General features: G+C 40.9%; 1 protein-coding gene across 4 annotated transcripts in view; it reads right to left on the bottom strand.

The window, feature by feature from the left end:
* Positions 1–22,093, bottom strand: part of TENM4 (teneurin transmembrane protein 4) — a 591,948-nt gene that overhangs the window by 95,237 nt on the left and 474,618 nt on the right. For all 4 annotated transcript variants that reach the window (XM_088068964.1, XM_088068961.1, XM_088068963.1 and 1 more), the window contains one exon: positions 12,489–12,635. In XM_088068964.1, the coding sequence (XP_087925090.1) occupies positions 12,489–12,635 (147 nt within the window). The remainder of the gene's footprint in view (positions 1–12,488; positions 12,636–22,093) is intronic.

Below are 22,093 nucleotides of genomic sequence, written 5' to 3'. Positions count from 1 at the left end.
AGAAGGTTCACAGAATGCAGACCTGCTTAGATCTAACAGGCTTAGCCACAGCTACCTACTAAAAAAATAAAAAGAAACAACAAACCAGCCTTGTTACTATATTGACTACAGTTTCAAGCAAGATAAACTGTTGTCTTTTTCTCCCACACATTAATAGTTTTCTAAGGCTACAAACACTTGGCTGAAAGGATGGCAAACCAGCTGTACCATACCTCTTCATTAACCTGTCTTTTTTCTAGGCATCAGAAATGTGTTTTGGGGCCTGAAGCTGCAAGACAGCAAGAGAATGTTGTCTTTGTAGGAAACTGTTGATAAATGTTTGAAGAATAGATACAGAGGACAATGTTTTGAACAGGTGAGAATGATGAGGACTCATCTGCAGATAAGCCTTTCAACTAATGTGTTTTGGATCTATATGGAATAAATTGAGGATAACTACACCAGAGAGGTTTGTCACTGATGTCCTAAATTCATGAAGGCACTCGAGGGCTGAAATGGCATTTAGCTACTCAACTCCCTCTAATACCAAGAGGGAGCAGTTTCAGGACAAAGCATTTCTTTAGCTTAGGAAATGTAATGGCTATTTTTGTCTGAGTCATGCAGAGCAGCAAGAGTTAATCTACAAACCAGATCCTAAGCAGCGATGTCTCCATGTGCATACTGTTTTCTTGTTTTTTTTGTTGTACCGTCCAAAGTCATCCAAGTGGTTCCCTACAGAGAACTGCCAAGAAATATAATGACAGTGTACACAGCTATGACTTCTCATGCCCTGATATCTCTCACTAGACCCATCAGAAGAGTGAGGATAAAGTGACATTTGCAAGAAGCTCCTGACACATGAAGAGCAAGGTGTTCAGGGGGCTGCATGGATTAATAAAAAAAAAATAAAATCAGAACTAAATGTACCTCTGACTTTAACTGTCTGATTCAACAAAAAGAATATGAAGCTGTAATACAAAACACCTTTGAAATCCATAAAGCATAAATGTGAATTTTCATTAGAAATTACTGCAAATTTTTCAGAGACAGGGGGTGGTAAACTGGAATCAATGCCTTCTGCACCCCAAGTTTTGCAGCAGCAATGCCACAGAGATCCATGACCTGCATGTGGATTCCTAACTGCAGTAGCTCCAGAGCACAGGTAGGCTGTACAGTAAGTTCAGTTAGTTATGGATGCCTTTATTCAGCTCTTGGTTTTAAAAAGTGACAGCTCCCTTAAATATAACTGTAAAATGACCATGGCACTTCAGAGCAGAGAACAAATGTGTTGCTGAATTATCTCTGTGAGAAGTTTAAAGTCTTGCATACTGCAATTTGTATGTTTTAAGGCTGCTATGATCAGCTTGTCTGACCTCTGTAACCCATAGGCTGTTTATATTTTTTCCCACCCAGAACTGGATTAAAGCCTGTGTTTTAGAAAAAATATATACCAAAGAGGGCTGATTATAGTGAGTCAACCACTTCCTCCAGTAAGCTTCTGAAATGCTTAATTACTGCTAGGGAACTGTGTCTTATTTCAAGGTTGGATTTGTCTAACTCCAGTATCCCACGACTGATCTTGTTTGGCCTTTGTCCATAAAGTTACCAATAGTTCCTTCTGCTCTGCATGCTCTGATGTCTTTTCCATGTGCAAGTACCTCCACCCAGAACAATAATCCATTCCAAATCTTTTCTCTGAACAGCTGAGGAAAAATAAAATTCCCATTTTAAGGTTTGTTTCCCATCCACTGGACTTTTTGGTGTATGACATCCTTTAATCTCTTTCCAGTAATTTCACATCTGTTATGTGTAGACACCAACACTGGACATAGCACCACTTCAGCAATATCAGGCACAGAAAAGAGACCACTTCCTCTTCTCCAAAGAGTTTTTGGGCTTCTATACTTCTACGGTTCAGAGAGGTGAAGGTGCAAAAGCCTTGCACTGAGAACTCATGTTGAGACAATTACCTCCAGTGACCTCAAAATCCTGTTCTGAGTCATTGCTTCTCAAGCATCTCTCAACAAAGAAAGTATAACATCCTTTCTTTGTTCCCAGGGCTATTTTACATTTTGCTGCATTATGATATATTTTGTTTGATTGTGACCTTGCAGTGATGTGAGTCAGATCACTCTGTGTCCAAATGATCTGGGTACATTACTTACCACCATATCAAGCTTTAGGTGACCTGAAAATTTTACCAGGAGAGAAGTAAACTACATTCTAAGACAATAATGAAAATGTTTAGTAGGGCTGGATACAACAACTAGTTCCAAGGGATCCCTATAGAAACATCTTCAATCATGGATTCCTTCCAATTAACAAATTAATTCAGAGACTTGTCACTAAGCCAGATTTTAAGACATCTCTTGTGTTCCTTCTTATTTCCATGCAATATGAATTTTACATCTTTGAGACCATTTATGCATTCTATATATACATACACATCCTTTGACAGTCTTGCTAAAATGAAACCCAAACTTTTTTGTCCCACTTCTTTTGCATGAAGCCATGAAATAAATACCTTTTTGCAATCTTAGAGATACCATGGGGTGAATCAAACCACTATAGTTGTGAAAAGTGAGCCATTGGCAGGACATTGTCACACCTGGTAAATAATATGTTCAGTGGTTTGCATCTTTCACTAAGATTTAGGTAATCACAGAATAAATCAGAGTGGATAGCACTTCTGCAGGTCATCTTGTGTGCCCTGACTCATTCCCTTCAGAGAGGGACATGAAGGAGAATGAACTGGGCTCAGCAGAAATCCTTCCTTTTCTGGCACTGAGGATAAAGCAGCTCCCATTTATTCAGCCAACATTGTATTTTAGGGGACCAAGACCACTTTTATCAGGTAATCTGCACTCTGTATATCACCAGACAATGAGTTTTACTTGGGGATGGCTCATCTAGCTCATATCTTGTGGGCAGAGCTGCAATTTTTTTTTTAGAATGATGCTTTGACTCCCTTAAAGATTGAAAACCCACCAATCCTGTTAGTGAGCTCTTCAAAACACTGCTTTAGACTGTAAACTCCCTGGGAGCAGAGACTGTCTTTTTATTTTTCGTTCACAAAACATCTGTTCTAGTCCCAAAGGGCTCTGAAGTGTCAGCACAACCCAATGAAAAAACCACAGTTCTTATTAAAGTTTTGCATCTGCAGTGTACAGCTTTTTCTCCATGGGAGTGTTGTTTTATGGAAGGGGCTGAACTCCAGAGGTGTCCTCTTGGAGCAGGACTTTGGCCTAATGAGCGTAACATTTGCATAATACCAGCTGGAGAACACCTGATTTTAACTGATTTGAAACGCTGTAACTACCGAGAGAGCTACACTAGATAATGACAACACATGGAAATGTTGACCTTATTCAGGAACTTCATGAGATACTCCATATCAGAACTGCCTTCCACAAATAGTCACCTGGATACCAAATTTAAGAGGAGCTAAAATTACTTGGCTTTCAAACACTGCTCATGACCCATCACTTCTGAAAATCATGTCCTTTATGACATTTGTCTATATGATGCATGCAAAAAAATACATCCAACCAAACCAACCAAAAATTTTGAAATTCCTGCAAAATAATTACTCTTCAGCAGCAATGGGGCTACTTGCTGTCCTTGTCTTCCTTGAGGTGTTGCTGCACTTGCTGGCTGCAAGGTGCTCACAAATTCCACAGCAGTCTCATTTCTCCTTTGTGTCCTGTGAAGTCTGCTTCCAAGTTCCTCACTTAGTGCCACACAGCACCCAAAAGGTGTCAAGGATTAGAGCTTTGTACAGAACTAAAGGGCAGATTTTGAGACACTGCTTCTGTAGTAAACAAGATCAGCTGAGAGCTAATAAAATTTCAAATCAGCTGTGACTTTTCATGGCCCTACAATTGTGTTGGCTGATTTAATGGGCAGTGTCTTAACTGGCTGAGACTGAATAATTGAGCATTTCTATAGAGTTATGGATGCTGCAACAAAAAGCAGCCATGCTAACATCACCAACAGAATGCAAATAACCTACAGCCAGAGGTATTATTATGCATTTAAGCCGACTTTGACAGGTGCTGCATGTCAAGTGTCAGGCTGGAACAGGCAGGGATGGGTCTGTTTGTACACAGGGAGCATTCTGTGAACCATGACCACTGTGGGAACCCCAAGCAGGCAGGCAGGCAGAGGGCGATGAGCTTAAGGAGCCTGATTAGGGTGAATCTGGGACAGCATACATGACAAACTCAAGGATTGCTCCTGCTAAAGACCATGACACTTTTTGTCACTGACTGCAGTGGGATGAGCCTCTATGAGAAACTGTATTAGGCAAAGCAAAACTAGGAAGTAAAAACAATAAAACCCCATTGTCTCCCATGGGAGTATTTCCACTGGCAACAAAAGCATAAAATGCACTGATTATACAAATAATCATGTCTCTCACCTCATTCAGTTCTTATCTTTCAGTTCCCATCTTTCAGTTCCCTTTCTGTGCCATTCATCAGGCAACATTATCACTTTTTGTGGGGACACTGTCTTGTCCTGTGATGTTTTTGGATGAATTAGTGGGAGAGTTTGGGTGGGAAAGGTTTTAAATGTAAGTGCTCAAAGGTAAAGACACCAAAGTCTTAGTCTTACCCTTGAACAAATCAGGTTTTACCCTTTCAGTTCTAACCTAAACTCTGGTTTACAGGAAGGCTCTAAAGGAATGGCTCGTTACTTTTGCACAAAAAGTTATTGCTCATGTGGATGTTTGTGCTGATAAAGGTTTTACAGGAATAACGATGAGTTGAGGACCGACACTCAATTTACTAGAACTGGATATGAGGAATAAATGGGTTTTACTCCAATGTTTTGTAGAGAGAAACTGTAGTTAGTCAACAAGAGTTGCATCTTTTGGCTCCCCTTTAAGGAGTAAAAGGGAAAAAAAACACAATTGCAAGGAACAATGGCAATGTGACTGTCAACTCCCTGTGACTCCATTAGCTATTCATATTCTCTCTGCTTCTATCCCACCTGCTCTGTTTTGATTTCACCTGAATAAGCTTCTCACTGTCTGTATCCTGGCTAAATTAGATTGCTGGCTGCCTGAGAAAGGAATTGCCCTCACATCTTTCTCTAAGTGTTCAACACTTGTTTGCAAATCTGAAATAGCACAGTCATATGTAATAGCAGTCAAGTATTTGAATTACAGAGCTTCTTGGGCTCTTGTGCAGAGCCTCTGTGGGGGTAGTCACTTCAGAAATACTCTGCAAAATGTACATCCTAATCCAGAGCTACATTCTTAAAAAAACCCCATCTGAATAGAAAAAGAAGGGAAGTGGAAGGAGGAAATGACAGAAAACACATTATAATCACCACTATCTGGCATAAACCAGAGCTGTAATAATGTGTTTAGAATCTACAAGTTCACAGCATCCCACAACTCATCACTGCTCTGCAGAATACAGTTGCTGCAGCATGGGCTTCTTCCTTTCTCCAAGCAGATTTTTAACAGCCAGCAAAGCAGCATGGAAACCAAGCAACCTAGGATTTGAGGGAATTGCAGGAAGCTGAGCAAGGCATGTGAGAGACTGTGTCCTGGGGTGCATCAGGCACAACATCATCAGCTGGGCAAGGGAGGAGATTGTCCAGCTCTGCTCTGCACTGGGGCAGCCACACCTCAAGGCCTGTGTGCAGTTTGGGCACTACAGTATAAGAAAGGTATTAAGCTATTAGAGAGTGTCCAAAGGAGGGCTATGAGGAATGTGAAGGCTCTGGATGGGATGCCATATGAGATGTGGCTGAGGTCACTTGGCTTGTTCAGCCCGGAAGAGACTGAGGGAAGACCTCATCATGGTTTGAAGCTTCCTCTGGAAGGGGAGGGGCAGGCACTGATCTCTTCTCTGTGGTGAAGAGTGATAGGACTTGAGTGAATGGCATGAAGCTGTGTCAGGTAAAATTTAGGCTGGCTATTAGGAAAGGGTTCTTTACCCAGAGGGTAGCTGGGCACTGGAACAGGCTCCCCAGGGAAGTGGTCACAGCAGCAAACCTGACAGAGTGGGTTATTCTGTACAGGGCCAGGAGTTGGGACTCAATGATCCTTGCGAGACCAGCTCAGGATATTCTGTGATTCTTTGACTGGCATTTGGACAGGGCAGGAAGCACAAGTTGCTTAACCTGATAAGTTATCATGCAATAGAATACGTGAAACTACCTCTTTCAGGAGCCAAAGCATCTCTCAAAAGTGATTCCTCTGAGCAAAAGGAACTCAGAACTCAGCAATCTTTTGGTGGGAACAGTGGTTTCACACCCTCAACAGCTGAGAGATCCTTGTCACAAAGGTCTCTCACTTTCCTGGCAAGTGCTGCAAGTGTTAAGCTGCTGCTGAAAAGTTCACCCTACCATATTCTGACTGAATCCAAGCCAATTTAAGCAATCATCTGAGAACAGCTTGGAAAGTGGTCTCATATAACTCAGATATTGGCATGTTTCTCAAACCCTGGTCAAGAGGATAGTGGCCATACACTCTATGCATGTTGAGCACAGTCGACGCAAAACCTTAGGATTCTAAGGGGACTTTCTACCTCACAGAAGTTGCAACAGTTTGCCTCAGATGCTAAAGTAGGTCTGGTAGAGATTTTCTGAACTTCTGCTTTAAACACTGGTGCTCAAACTCTGTTTAAGTACCTTTTGAGGTGCAGAAATGCTTTGTGAAATAAGTGTCCAATCTGTTTTTTTCTGAAGCTGGTTCATGTCACCTTTTGTTACTTTTTGTGTACCAGCAGTGCCTCCTTCTAATAGATTAGATCCCTCATTTCAGCAGACAGTGGTAGGTTTCCTTCAACACAGAGAGCACTTTCATAGCTTCTTTCTGAATCTATTAATCAAAGGCATTTTATTAAGGACTCCTTGAAAACACCAGGAGCTCTCCCAAGGTGAGACAAGGCACTGCTAGACCCCCAGTTCACAATACATCATCCTCTCCAATGGCACAATCAACACCTGCTCTGGGACACTGGAATTCCTGGGTTAACACTGCCCTCCTGCCAGCCTTGCTGACAACAACTAGCCACAGGGGACATGCATGTGTTACCATCCAACACAAAATCAGTAAAGACCTGAAACCTGAAAATGTGAACTGGTCATTTTTTTTGAGAAGTCAATTAATAGTCACCAAGAAACAGAGAAAGAAAGGCTGGGTGATTTCTAACAACTTATACCAGCTATCCAATCTTTCAGATACAGCAGACTTTCTCATACTTCTAGCAGTGCTTTGTGGCTCCTCCAAGACAACCCTGTTGTTTGACTGAATCTATCTGTGATGGTAAATGCTAATTTATGATGATTGTTTTCTCAGGTGCATTTCCCAGGTGTGTAGCCAGCATATTATTACATAATTTTTGTGGTTTTGAGGAAGCCAACAGCTCACACACCACACCCACAGAAGACAATCTTCTCACGCTATTAAAGCCCATGTCATGAGGGCAAAAAGAAAAAGAAGTATCAGAAAGCACCCCACCACTTTGTCTGTGGCTCAAGAATTTACAAAGACAAAAATTTGTGTTCTGGGGTTCTCCTGGATTCTTTGCCATTCCCTTTACAACCCTGAGACTACCTTCAGGTGTAACCCTATACACTGCAAAAATCAGCAGAATTCTGCCAGCTCTCTAACACTCTTTGGCATGTAGTGGACAGACGGTGAACACATGGGTGTTAAGAAGGCCAGCATGCCGTGCCAAAATTTCTCCTGCCAAAGATTTGAAATCCTGCTGTTCCAAAACATTATGTAAGTCTCCACCTTACTACAACCACTACCTGATCCTTGAATGGGGCAAGGCACTGTGGGGTTGCCAGTGGGCTATGGTAGAGTTAAACAAACAGCACTGATTTGCCTCAGAGAAGCCATTCCTGAATTACACTGTCCCTGAAATGACCTGCTCACTGCTCCAGGGTTGGGAGATTAAAGCAACCTTTAGTTGTTCTGGTCCAGGAGGATAAGGGAAGGAAGGCATACTAATTGCTCCGCCTGCTAGCTTTTGGGAATCATCTGGTGGAGCACAGACTGAACTTGCAAAAGCAAGATGGGGCCATGGATACATTGGAACCCTTGGTTTGTCCTAGGCTAAATGAGATATAAACTGAGGGGGAGGAGCTTTGCTAATAAAATTCTTGTGGAAAAATAAAACAGGATGGCTTGTTTTTCTCAGTCCCAGAGGAAGACCACTAACCAGATGACAGCTAAGAAAAATGAAATTTCTATACTTTTATGTAATGGTGTGCAATATATGTTATGACAAGCCGGCCTTATTTGACTGGGAAGGGTATCTATCTATCTATCTATCTATCTATCTATCTATCTATCTATCTATCTATCTATCTATCTGCCTACCTACCTATCTATCTACCTATCTAATCTCTTAACCACTAACACTAGCCTTTGGAAGTATTTAAATTTGGAAGAGGCAGTGGAGAACAGCAACAACTGAATAGAAACCTCTAATGAATGAATTGTGAACATTGTCATTGCAGACATATTTTTCCTATGAGAAAGACTATTGCCTTCCACAAGTAGGTTCCTGTTTGACAGAGTTCAGCAGCTGTTCAGGAACTGGAATTGCTTAAAGCAGGAAATGAAGAATGAATCAGTTCCAGTTCCCAGAGATCCAGCAAGCTTTACCCTACCTGGAAGACTTGGCTACTCTGCAAAAGCCTCAAACAATAACAAAGGCCCTCAAGTAAAGCTACTGTGTTGAACTTTTAGACCAAATAAGCAATTTAATTTAACATCTGTAGTACTCTCAGGATTTCACTCAGTGTGATCTTGTCTTCATGTGAAGACACTGAAATGGAGAACTGGAAAACTCTGGCTCTCAACAGTTAGATGATTTCTCCAGAACAAGGATGGGTAACACAGCTTTGCTGTTCAACAGCATATTCATGAGATTAGTTAAGAATATCCTCTCTTCCCCTCAGTTTTTCCTGTACACTCTGTTCCTAACAGAGGAGTCTACCAATGCAACAGAGCCCATATTTAGCCTACAGAATACCAGCCTCCTCTCTAGGTATTATCAAACGTCATTAACTCCACTTTTATGACTTGTCACAGAAGATAATTTCCTTGATTTTTTGAACTTTCAAACTTATTCTTCAAGTATATGACAGAGCACTCAGTGTGGGGTGAGACACGTAGGTACTACCTATCACACCTACTCTTAGGTAGTGAGTGTTTGCAGCCATGAATTAGAGAGGTTATTTTCTGCTGAAGTGAGGCAAGAACCACTTTTCTCGTCTTGTTTTAAAGAAGCATCTCCTGTTTGTTGTAATACAGGTGGCCTCTTAGGTCAAATGTACCAAATCTTGGCCTTTTACCCAGATTGTTACAGCTCTGTCATTGCACTGTTTTTCCTTAACTGATACTGGATGATCACCTGCTCTCAGTTACTCACTACAGCTTCTTTCAAGTTGATAGGCTTGGTGTTTAAAAGTGTAAACAAAGTGGACCTGGGTGTGAAACCTAAGTGCTAGCTTTCACAAATGACACTTTTGTGTGGAGAGGGAACTGTGCTCAGAAACAACTTTTTACTAGCCTGAACAAAGATTACATTTCACCAAGTCTCTCTCTGAGTGACTCCTGCTCAGCTTGTTATTGTTTATCTGAACAGCCTCCAGATTTAAGAGGCGAACACACCCTGTAATTTAGCACCCATCTCCCTCAGGGTATGATTAGGCTGTGAGCTGACTAAAAAGTTTCTGACTTCAGCTTCCATTATCCTGAGGAATTTCTGGCTGCAGAGATTTTGATTAGCAGACACTTGACACCACAGTGTAGGAACCAGGTATGAGCTCAGGCAGAGTGAACCTCCCCATACTGTGAACAGCCTCACTAACCTCTTTCTCACCACTCATGGTATCCATTTGATTAGGTCAATTGTTTGATTTCTAAAGCTTCATGAAAGAGCTTCTATTGGCAACATTCACGAGTGAATTCCACATTTGGATCCTTTCCAGTGAACCAAAATAAACCACCTTTCTCAAGCCCAGAGCATGCATCACTCCAATGTATGTGACAGAATCCCAGAAGAGGGAGAAACCACAGTGCTCATCCACACACTACATGTTTTTTGGAGATGCTTCAGGCATACATCTCTTCAGTGCTCTTCAAAGCACAGCAGCTTCCCAAGGTATAATGTTTGTGGTGAATGGGCTCAGTTCTGCTGAACACAGTTGCCTAGTGTGATTTGAGTTGCCCTTGGATATCTGAGAAATCCAGAGGGAACTGTCACACATGAAATATATATATATGCTTTACCAGACACCTTCATAATATGAAGGTAATATGAGAAGTCAGCTAGGGTACTCTCAGACATATCAGATGGTGTTGGACAGAAGGCAAAAAAACATGAATTTGGCACATGGAAAATTATGATTAGATACAAAGAGAAAATATTTACTTTAGGGGTAGTCATACACTAGAGCAGGTTGTCCAGAAGTGGGATCTCCATCCTTGGAGGTGTTCAAGAGTTGACTGGACACAGCCTTGAGCAATCTGATGTAATCAGCATTGCCTTGAACACGGGGTTGAACTGAACACTGCTGGAGGTCCTTGCCAACCTAAATTATGCTATGATATTCTACAAACATCTCCACTTGCTGTAGAAATCAGCAGAACATCTAGCAAACAGGCAGAGCATCAGCCTTTCTTCATGAGTCCTTGTACCTATATTTGAATTCTTGTGCCAAAATAAGGACTAACGTTTCAAAGCAGGAGTGCCTCACCACTGCTGAAGCTCCTACCTCTCAGGGATTGAAATTCTAAACCTGAGCTCACAAATACAAATGACCCATTAAAACCTACAAAAGGAAGTTAATAAAGTAAAAGTATTCTGCTATTTCACTACCCAGCTGAGGAGAGCCCTTAGCAGTAACATAGCCAAACCAAAGGCAAATCAGTGTATGACCCATTATCTGTATCTGTATCTGTAAAGCACACCATGTACATACTTTTTTTTGGAGTATACCAAGAGTAAAGTCAACACCCATTTGTGGGCTCTGACGCATGAATGAACCGTCACAAGGCAATAAGTAACAACCTATCAGTTGTTCTGTTCTTGCTGCACACACCACTGCTCCACACAAGTTCACCAAATGCCAGTTAAGTTGCTGATGTGCACTAACTCGCAAACCTGTCAATGCTTTTTGTCTCTTCTGTCTACATCTAGTCTTGCAGGCTTGCAAGGCAGCTCATTTCAAGGTGAGGGTAACCCAGGTAAAAAGGTCAACCCTTGAATCAGGAGATATAAAGAAATACTCAGAGTCTGATCATGCTCTTTGTGATATCATACAGCTGTGATTTATATCATATGTTAGTCTGGAATACTCTTTCCCTCTCTCCCTTTCTAAAAATTTCACAGGGCTTTTGCTGGTTATTTTTTTCCATGGAAACTGGGACTATCCTTGGGTCTATTTACCATATTTTTACACATCTGATGCGATGACCTTTATTACTGGCCTGTGTCAGCTCTAAATAGAAAAGACAAGTACAGTGATATTCAGTTCCATATGAGGTAAAAAGCCATCTTTGTTTTATAGTGTGTACTCTGTATGGTCCTCCAATTTTCCCATCTTTTCTAAAGGGCTTATTTGGTCCATTTGCCATGCCAGATGTGCAGAAGTATTTTAAATATTCAATCAGAATTGCAGTTGCTGTGAAGCAGATAATCACAGACTTGGCTTGGCTATTATTTTTTTTTTTAACTGTACTGTTCTTGTGAATATGATAAAACAGAGGCTTACAAAATGCAGTCTCCACTTCACAGTCTGGGTCCCGGCCCAGACTTGTGGTTTACAAAGCCTTTTGCTGAGTGACAACAAAACAAATTATGTAGTCTCCCTTATGCCTTAAATTTAATATCTCATCTCCTGCTCTCTAATTCAAACCTTCACACTGCACCACGGTTTCCTTTGTAATGAGATAACTCTGAATATTAAGTTTGCATTACACAGAGCTATTATTCACATGCCTGACATCATTACATATGGAACAGTAATCAATAAAACATGGTTCAAGGGGGATTGGATGGCTTCTGGGCATGGGGGATCAGTCACCCAAGCCTCTAAGTTTCTGCAAAATATCCATCCAAAGTCAGTAGTGACCAACTGGAGAGCCTTAATGAAAGCCTCAGGCAGCGAGGGCAAAGTTTGAACGGTCAGGGATGTTCGCTGTCTGAGGTAGTCCCATTGTGTCACTGCTGAGACACTCGGCTGGGGTGGAGGGATTGGACAGGTGCACAGCCTCTGCCTGCTCTCTGCTATATGGACTTGATTTGAAGATAAACAAATGTCCCTCTTCAGCCCTGGCACCCCAGATCCAAACCCATTTAATTTGAATTCCAATCCACTCTGGCTGAGTCAGCCTGGCAGATTTCACTGTCTGTTCTCCACCAGCTGTCAAAAAACAATCTGCCCTGCAGAATCAAGCCCAGATGACTGTTCACTGTGAGAGGTTTATAGGCTCTGTGAAGCCTGACATATCACATGTGCTCATGTCCTACCTCCATCGTTGTCTTTCCCATCACCGCATGCCGTCTCCATGGAAGTGTCACAGCCTGCTCCTCTCCAGCCCAGCTGGCAGACGCAGTGCCAGCCGTTCATGTCCAGAGTGCATCTGCCATTGCCGTTGCACAAGCCAGGGCATCCCTCTGCAAGGCAAACAGCCACACGTTCAAATGCACTCGAAACAAAAAGCAACACAGCCTGGCAAGGGCCCCATTAAACAGCTTTTTCCTTTTGCCTTCAGTTTATTTCTCCACTCCCACTTGGTGTCTTCCCACCTGGAATGAACCCTCTTTGGTGTCAGGATAGTGATGACCACTCAGTGAGCAGCTGCTTCTGGCTCTCCCAGGAGGTCCTCACAGCATAACCCCACTCACTGCACTGAGGGAATGGTGAGTTTCAGGGAGGCACTGAGATACTCCTGCTTCATTGGCTGTAAAAGCAAGGCAACACATTGCCCTCCGAGCCTCTCAAAATATTTTCTATGTAAGACTAGTACTTGGGGTTACCTAAGTTGCATTTGGGGTTAAAGTTCCCAACACCCAGCAGGATGAAGCAGCTGGCTTTCAGTAATACTGAGATCTCAGACTGGTAAGCATTCAAAACCAGCTGGAATGAGAAAGGCAGAAAATATTTGGAAGATATACAGTTTCTTTACTGTAATAATTTTGGGAGGGATTCATCTCATCCGGTTCAAATTAATCTATAACTGAGATATCTTCAATTCTCTGTAGTCAGCAGAGAAACAGACTGTCCCAGGGCAGAAGTCTTCTCATGTGGGTTTGATGCTCATGGTGATGAGCTAAAGCATGCTCTGGAAACATCCATTTCTCCCCAGTGACTAAAGAGAGCACAGCACAGAGGTGGGCATTTTATAGGTGATAAATTTTACTTGTGGAGGATGAACACCAACCTCCCAGTCTGCTCATTAGGGTTTGATTTTCTCATCTGATGACATCCTGCTGAGATTTTGTACTTCCCCCTACCCCACCCCTTCAAGAAAATAGCAGAGTAATTTCCACAGTAAGCAGTGGTGTGAAGGAGGCTGCTTAGCTTAAACCCTTCTGGGGGCTTTTTACCTGCAGAGCTCAAAAATCTTTACCACCAAGCTGTCGGAAATGTAAGAGACACTTAACAGCTTAGGAAACTGAAGTACAAGGGACTGAAGTGACTGTGAAGGTCACTCAGCAGGACTGATTACACCAGGGACACAATTCAGTCTTCCTGAGTCCTGTTTTAATGCTTTCTCTATTTATATGTGTGTAGTGCTATCCTGCCACATAGTCTGTGTTTTTTAAGGTCCTCAGCTTTGCTAGACAGGTTTGTGAACCTATGCGAATGACACAGACCTATCCTGTGCTAAAGGACAGTGAAAAGGTGTGCATTGTCTCGACACCTGTTTGACCATATGATGTTTGAATGTCTCCCCAAGGCAGAGCTGGGACCCCATCTAGAGCATCCCATGTCATAGTGTGTCCTGCACTGGGGAAATGGGGTTTAGAAACAAAAATTTGTTTCTCAGGGAGCTTTTGAAGTTCACAGAACCTTTCTCAGTGAACAGAAAAAAACAAACATTTTTTAGGACTGTTTTTTTAACAAGTGACTGATTTACAGGGACCAAATGGAAAAAGGAACAAAGGTGGTAAGGAGAAGTCCTTTAGAAGGATCTTAAATAAATTTTTCCTTTACAAACAAATTTGTTGCATTTCAGTCTCTAAAAATGTGTACTCTGGGATGCAGCAAATAATGTGTATGTGTGTGTATGTGTGAGCATCCTGTTGTGTATTTTGGTATTTATACACTGTATTAGTATTTATATACTACAGAAGAGCTATTTATAGGCAAGACTACTTGAAATTCTTCATTTTAATATCCTGCCTTCAGTTACTTATAACAATGCCAAACTTTTAACCATTTAATCAAAAATTTTCCATGGCATTATAATTTGTATGTTTGATCATTTTACTTACTTTCAGTACAAGCTGAAAGCATTCAGCCATTTTGAGAATGAAAGAGGAAGAAGTGTATTAAAAAAACCTCCTAAAATTACTTGGCTAGGCAGATAATCCCATTTTGGAGTAGATAAATCTGGTTTGGATGGGGCCATCCTAACAGTTGAGATAGGAGTTTTTTCTCCCTCTCTAAAAATCATAGAATCATAGAATGGTTTGGGTTGGAAAGGACCTTAATGGTCATCCTGTTCCAATCTCCCTGCCATGGCCAGGGACACCTTCCACTAGACCAGGTTGCTCAAAGCCCCATCCAATCTGGCCCTGACTTCAAGCAATGGGATATCCACAGCTTCCCTGGGCAACCTGTGCCATTGCTTTAATTTGTCTAGATGAAAAGCCTCTGAAGAAATCTTGCTTTATGCGTATACTTTATGCGTATATAGATGGCTCTATTAGAGGTTGGCTGTTGCGTCACCACTGAGCACACCTCTTGTTTTTACTCCTCAGACTCTTTAAAACCTTTGCTAAAAAAGGTTCTATCCTACAGTTACAGAGACAGGGCAGAACAAAGGTGCAGTACTGTTGTCCTGGACAGGAGTGAAGTGAGAACCAGAAAGACTTGAATGAAGTTGAAGACACCATGTTCTCATCTCATGTGAGAAGTGCTCAGGAAAGGTAAGGGAAAACTAATGTAATAAAGACGAGGAGCTCATACAGAACTGCACATGCTCTACTCTCCCAGGCTTAGGAAAAAGGAAATTTGGGGTGGCAGAAAACAGATGACATAGTTTGGATGAAACGCCTTGGCATTTGAGGAAATGGGAAGAGCTTGATTTGAACAACAGTAGCTGAAAAGACTATGAATTTTTTTCCACAAGTTCATGAAACACATAAACATTGAGAAGGAAAAACTTCTTAAAAGCTATTTAATGTAAAGAGAATAATGCTGGCACAAGAACAAATGGACATTAACCAAGAATTAAAAAATTCTGACTGGAAGTTAGAAAAAAAAATCATTTGCAAGGATCAAAGGAATGAAGCTCTGGAACAGCCTCCCTGTGGGAGTGTTAAGGAGAAGATTCTTCAGTTACTTAACCATAGAGCCTGGTAAATTTATATAAAATTTTACACAACATGGCTGCCCTTGCCAGCAGAAGACTAGACTCTTACTGAGGAGACCCCTTTCAATACTATGTGTTTAAATTTTGCATGCAATTCATTGTCTATATGAAACATGCTTGAGAGTATTTGAATGGACTCTCAGGATTTACTCCAAAATCTTCTTGATCTGGACCCTGAGAAAGTAAGTCAAGCATTTCAGAAAGAGGACAAGAAGAGGAAAAGCATTGGTCAGGAGAGGAGAAAGATGAGAGTATCTCATAAGATTACGCCTTCCCAAAATATCTATTCCTCTTCTTGAGTACTATGGGAATCCAGGGTGCACAGATGAGACATAAATATCTTTAGATACCTAAAGGATCTAAACTAGGGGAACTCCTACCTGCAATTTTATACTCCACTGTCTTGGCACCCTTCAAGTCTAGAAAGTAAGTTTGTCCCTTCCCACAAAGGAGAACGTAATCTCTGGTCCCTAGTAGATAAAGCTGTTCCAAAGAGCCAGAAGAACTGTTTCCTGATGACAAATGGTTCTTCATGGGTTTAGGAACATACAAGTTTAATTTACCATTAAATTACAAGGTTCAGTAAAATTCCAGTGATGTGAGGATTAAACTGAACCCCTCTAGTGTCTTGGTTTGATAGGAGAGGAGACATTTTTAAGATGTATAGAGAAAGTAAACCATTAAAAGGAAAAAAAACCCAAACCACCAGCTGTTAAAGGACTTGGAACTCCAGAAAGTTAGAAGACAACAGAGATGTGTAAGCCAATATATCTAGGAGAACGAACCTATAAGTACTACCATTTCTGAACTGATTCACTGCACAGAGACTTGACCATCACTTACACTACACAGATAGGATGGTATAATATTCCTCATTCCACAAACAGTGCACTTCAAAGCACTTGATGAAAAGACGATACAAAATAAACTTTATCCTCTCCTTTCCCCCATGCTGGGGAATAAAGCAAAGAGATCATCTTCTTTCTGAATTGCTTCTGAATGTCACCACAGCAGGATGGCTTAATCCTCAGAGATTTACACCACCATAATCTTGCAGCTCTGATTTCTCATAGCTAGAAGTCACCAATGATCCATTATTCCTGCTTGTGGTGTTAACTGTACTTGGGTGACTAAGAGAATTAAATACATGAATAGGATTTTTTCAGAAAAGGGGGAGGAAACCCTTTTTGTGAAACTTGAGTACATGTAAGTGCTGCTGAAAGATTGTGGAGGGCTTTCACAAACATGGCAGGTCTGCCATGCAAGTGAGAGAACAGACCAGGTAAACAATATAAAAAGTGGGATAATTTTGAAACAGAGAAGCGAAGACCATCATAATCAAAGGAGACTGTCACCAGAAGTTATCATGCAATTTTTAAGACTGTTGGTAAAATAATCTGCTCTTAATGATCTGTATAATTAAAGGCTTCTCTAATTAGTTCAATTATAAGCAACATCTACTGGTACTTTTCTTCAAGGCAAACCTCATCACCACTTGAGACAAGACTTAGAAGAAAAGGCTATTTATTATCTTTTTTTCGCTGTCAGTAGGAATGCACTGATGGATGTTCTTACCAAGTCTCACAGACAGCAGTTGAGCTCTGATACAAGTAGGACATGGCTGTGAAGATACAAATACCTGAAGGCTGAGAGAACAACAACCGCTTTGAGACCTGCAGAAGCTTCTCTAAGACTAAAGGTGAGAAGCAAAGCATCAGCTGATCCCTGCAAACTACAAATGCTTGGTAAAATGTCCCAGAACCAACCCAACTCTGAAACTACCACCATGCTATTCAGTGGTGATGGGAATCCAGAAATCCTTAATCAGATATGTCCTCTTATAGGAAGATGAAGAAGTTACTGACCAGAGCTTCTACACTTGTAACTGTACAAATCAGGGAACTGGCTTCGGTCAGACCTTGGGTTCTCATTTGCTCTCACGCTTCAGAAACAGCCCTTGCAGCCACCCCTGAATTCTAATGCCGTTCAGCAACTTTAAAATTCAAACTAGCTGTTTATATATGCATCACTACAGTGTTAATGTGGTTAATGATTATTTTTGAAGAGTAAGAATTGATATTCAGTAATAGAAATTAATTACGCTGATGTACTATCAGATCCAATGACATTCTGAATGGAGAAGCTCTCTCTAAAATCATCACCTCTTTTAATTACTATAAAAATAATAGGCACCTCTTCTCATTTTAAGCATTACCAGTGTTAATTAGGCCTTAGTTTAGAAGACACTGCTCTGAGTCAAGTTAGAGCTTCTTGGTTTAATTATGCTGATGTTTGCTACTGAAACTTGCCCTTCCATTTAGGAACAATTCTACATCTTCTCTGACTGGTTGATTGTAAAGCTGTAGGAAAGATTCAGCAGTAAATCAGGCTCACCCTTTGACAACAGAGGATTACTGGGAAGGGATTTCAACCATAAAGATGTTAATAATTAAGAAAGCCAAAAGGGCATGAGTAATTTACTTTTGAAAAATGCACACCATGCAGTTAGCCAAGTAAAAAACCATGTACTTTTAATGTTTCAGCTATTGCTAATCTTTCCAAAAGCAGCCATGCATAGCAAGAGACAATCTTTTATTCTCAGTATGTTGCTTAACCTGTTACCCACTGAAATACTCACTAAATATAATGTGTTTTTATTACTGGCCATAAAGGTGAGTCCAAAAGCTATATAGAGGAAAAATGACAGCTACAGAAGACTTAGTTAAAAAAACTGGGCCACTGAATGGGCAAATCAGTACTGAAGGTTCCTTGCCAGGCTCTGCAGGTTGATTTTTCATCTCTTCTATGCCCTTAATGCTTATTTGCTACTTTTTGGTGCAACCTTCTCCAACACACATTGAGATGAAAAGGAGAAGTCCTGGGGTTTTGAAATGCAAACCCCTGAGATGTGGAACATTAACATTAGGTTCTGATCATGCTCCCTAGTGATGGCCCATATCCTCCTCTGAGGATGCCACCATGATTACTTCATAAGGGCACAATAAATCACCCTTTTTCCCTGATCTAAGAAAGAGAATGTACTTTTTCCTCCTAATTTAAATAAAGTCAAGCATGATTTTTTTTGGTGCTAAGCAATGAGAGAAAACTAACTACCACTGTACAATCAATTGATCCATAAAGAGGCATCCAAGGAGAGCTACCAGTTGTTGCATTCCACCTTCAGTGGAAGGTGGAAATATTTGAACTGTGGACATTTCCTCATCATTAGGATTAGTCTGTTCAAACATTTTTCCTATTTGCAGTTGTTCCTGAATCTGCCTTTAATGCTCAATGGAAAAAAAAAAAGCAAAACACTGAATTGCAAATTCACCCAGAGAAGTGAAGTCAGTAGAGCAACCATGTTTCTTGTCACACCACACAAGCCCTATATAGCAAAGACTTCATTTTAACTGTTCATGGAGTCAGTATTTGAACATATCTGCTCTTCATCCTCAGCCTCTTACAGCTGCTATTTTTGATTACTTAAAACCTGAAAAGAAGAATAATACTACAGAAAAAAAAATTGATTTGTTCATCCTGATTTTTGGTTTGTTTAACCAGCAAACATATAATGCTTGTGTGGTTTCAACACTGTGTTGCTGTTAGTGTCAAATCAGGCATGTAGAAAAATATTTAAGTCCAACTCAATCATATTTATTGTCATATGGTTGTATTTAACCATATGCATGCTATTTCAATATTTTTCAAAAGCTAAGTGCATTGTGGAACTGTCTGTTTCTATTAAAAAGTCCTAAAGTAATTAAGCTCATTGCTCTGATTAATAAATAACTGATTTTTATTTTTTTAAACAGCAGATGATCTCTGTTCTCTAACAGTTCAATTCCTTTTCTTCTTTGTTGAAGAAAGACCTGGGTCCTAGACTTGCATTACACTGACAAACAGGAGCATAAGGTTGGATTTTGCTCTAGTGTACATTAATGTAGCATCATTAATTTCTACAGATTTTACAGATTTATGCAACCAGAGGTTTTGGAATCATAACATTTTTGTATTAGGATAAAACCTCAATATATAATTAGTTAAAGCTTTCATGTAAGAGTTGGCAGTTGTGGATCAAAAACATGAAGACTGCACACAGAAAGTGCACTCACCTGTGTTACAAAATGGACCACAGACATTTAATTAAAACACATCACTGTACACGGCTCCTGCTGTATTCACAGACACTTGTTTTCTCCTGACTTGCCTTACCTGAGTGAGAAGGGTGAGGATGAGCAATGATTTGGAGGGGAGGGCAGGGACAAGGGAATGGGTAGGAACACTAATACAATGTTAACACAGGATCACAGCACTTACAGAGGTATTTCCTACCTAAATGACTGGAAAGTTCACCCTTCCAGACATTAGGGACCACTTTGGTGACAATGAGGAAGAGATGCAACCTCAACACAGCATGTTCACGGTGCATTTTTAAAAAAGAAACACAAAGACAATAGGAAAAATAGGAAGGAAGAGCATACCTTTCACTACCTTATCCAGATAGTGAGCTTGGGAGATAAAAGACAGGACATTTAAGGTAGGATTGAATAAGTGCATTGCGGCTTACTACGAGACTGTGCAGGTGCTAGAAAGGCAAAGGAGAGTTTGCTGTGATATGAAAAGAAAAACCTTGATTATGAGGAGAGAAAAAAGGAAGAAGGGTGGAGCACCTCAGTGGAAGTGCTCCTCAGTCAAACGGCTCGAGAAGGCTGTGTTAAGGCATTCAGTCATCTTTGCTCATTAAGATTGGAAGAAAACCGGGAAACTTCTATACATATATTTATGTGTTTTTGTATATATATATAGGTATATATGTATATATATATATATATATATATATATATATATATATATCAGGATATTGCAGTGCTCTGCTCATTTGCAAGTCTCCCTCCACTTTACTGACTGCTTTGCATTTCATTAGGAAAGCAGAGATATTTGAAAGTCCTCCACCTTACCTGATTGTCTTATATTTTTCCACGCAAAAAGGCACAGTTCTGTGACCTTACCAGACTTGTAGAGGCTTTTTCCTGGATCTTTCTAATGGTAATATACTGCATTTATGCAGTGTTTTCTAGCCCCAGATCTAATTACTTTACAAATATTAAATTAACCTCATGGCAACTCTACCAGATAGGCAAGTATTAATATATTAATTTCAAGGAGGGCTAAAGAAAAAGCAAAAAAATAAAGTTATAGATGTCATGGGATCAGTCATATACCCAATTCCCATGGAACACTGATTTGGAAAACCACTTTATTCATCTTGTGGTGTCAAGCAGAAAGCTGGTGGCAAAGACATGTCCCGCCTTAGAGAGCCCTTGTTCATGCCAGCAGGCGGCACTCTCTGTCCTAACACCACCTGGTCTTTATTAATAAAAGAGAGGCTCTGAGTCTGGTATTTCTCTATTTCAATACCTACTTAAACATTATTTCCCTTGTTCTCTTGTCTGCTCCCTGCAATCTCAGCCTCAGTTGTGTCCTGGTACTTTTTGAAGAAGTTTTTCTTTCAGGTTCGTTCAGGCAGACTGTCCACCTGGGAGGTCATTGCCCTTGCAGGAATTATTTTTCCATCCTGTGAATGCGATGGATCTGTATAGGAACTATTGTCAGTAAGTGGAGAGGGCTGGGATAGCTCACCTAGTGCAGGACAGTTATGAGGCTTGGCAAAGAGGTGAATTAATCATGTTGATGTGGTGGGAGCGATGCAGGAAGCACAGCATCACCATCTGCTTGGATGGTGGCTGAAGCCTAGGAAGGTATTTCTTGGATTTTGACATCCACAGCAGCCCAACCTGTTAACTCAGGCAGCCACTGTGCAGCTGATGGCAGCGAAGGCAACAGCCAGTGCCAACCATATGTCAGTTACATATCAAGGTTTTCTTGCAATGTGAAAAATAATGGGGCATCCTACAAGAGTAGCAGGAATGTTTCTTTTCTAAACCCATACAGGCTAAACTTCTAGCATTAAAATATCAGCTTATTCCCTACAGACACTCCTTTGTAAACCCTGTGGGCATGTGGGACATGCTGAGAAATTATGCAGGAGTTTAGAAGAAAAGCTACTTTTCTAAGGTGTCCTCTGCACCTAAATGTACCACCACACTCAGCTCCATGTCACCAGCCTACTTCTAGAAGCCACTTTAGAGCTGCTATGGGAGGAGCTCCAGTGACCATTTTTTAGTGTGAAAGCCCCTGTTTCACCAGCCTGAGCTAACTTGGTTTGCTTTGTCTGGGAATGATAACAAATACTTCTCTTGGCTCACAGAGAGGGAGGGAAGAGAGAAGCGAGAGATAATGCAGGTAGGTCCATGAGGAGGACTTGTTTCCCACTACGCTCTCCTTCATTTTCCAAATATTCTTTTTCCCTTTATCTTTCCTATAAGGTGAAATGGACAGAGCCTCAGGGAAATCACTGGAGTTAAACTGAGATTACACAAATGTAAAGGAGAGGAGAAAGTAAATATCCATTGCTGAACCAAGGACAGCATAAGAAGTTTATGCTACAGGGTCAGGGAAAACACTGTCTTT

Source organism: Pseudopodoces humilis, chromosome 2, assembly GCF_049639895.1.
Source record: "Pseudopodoces humilis isolate 2021_Gansu_Grassland_sample_001 chromosome 2, ASM4963989v1, whole genome shotgun sequence".
In the NCBI taxonomy this organism is placed as follows: Eukaryota; Metazoa; Chordata; class Aves; order Passeriformes; family Paridae; genus Pseudopodoces; species Pseudopodoces humilis.
Note: the sequence above shows the minus strand (reverse complement) of the source record. Positions and strands in the feature narration are given on the sequence as shown.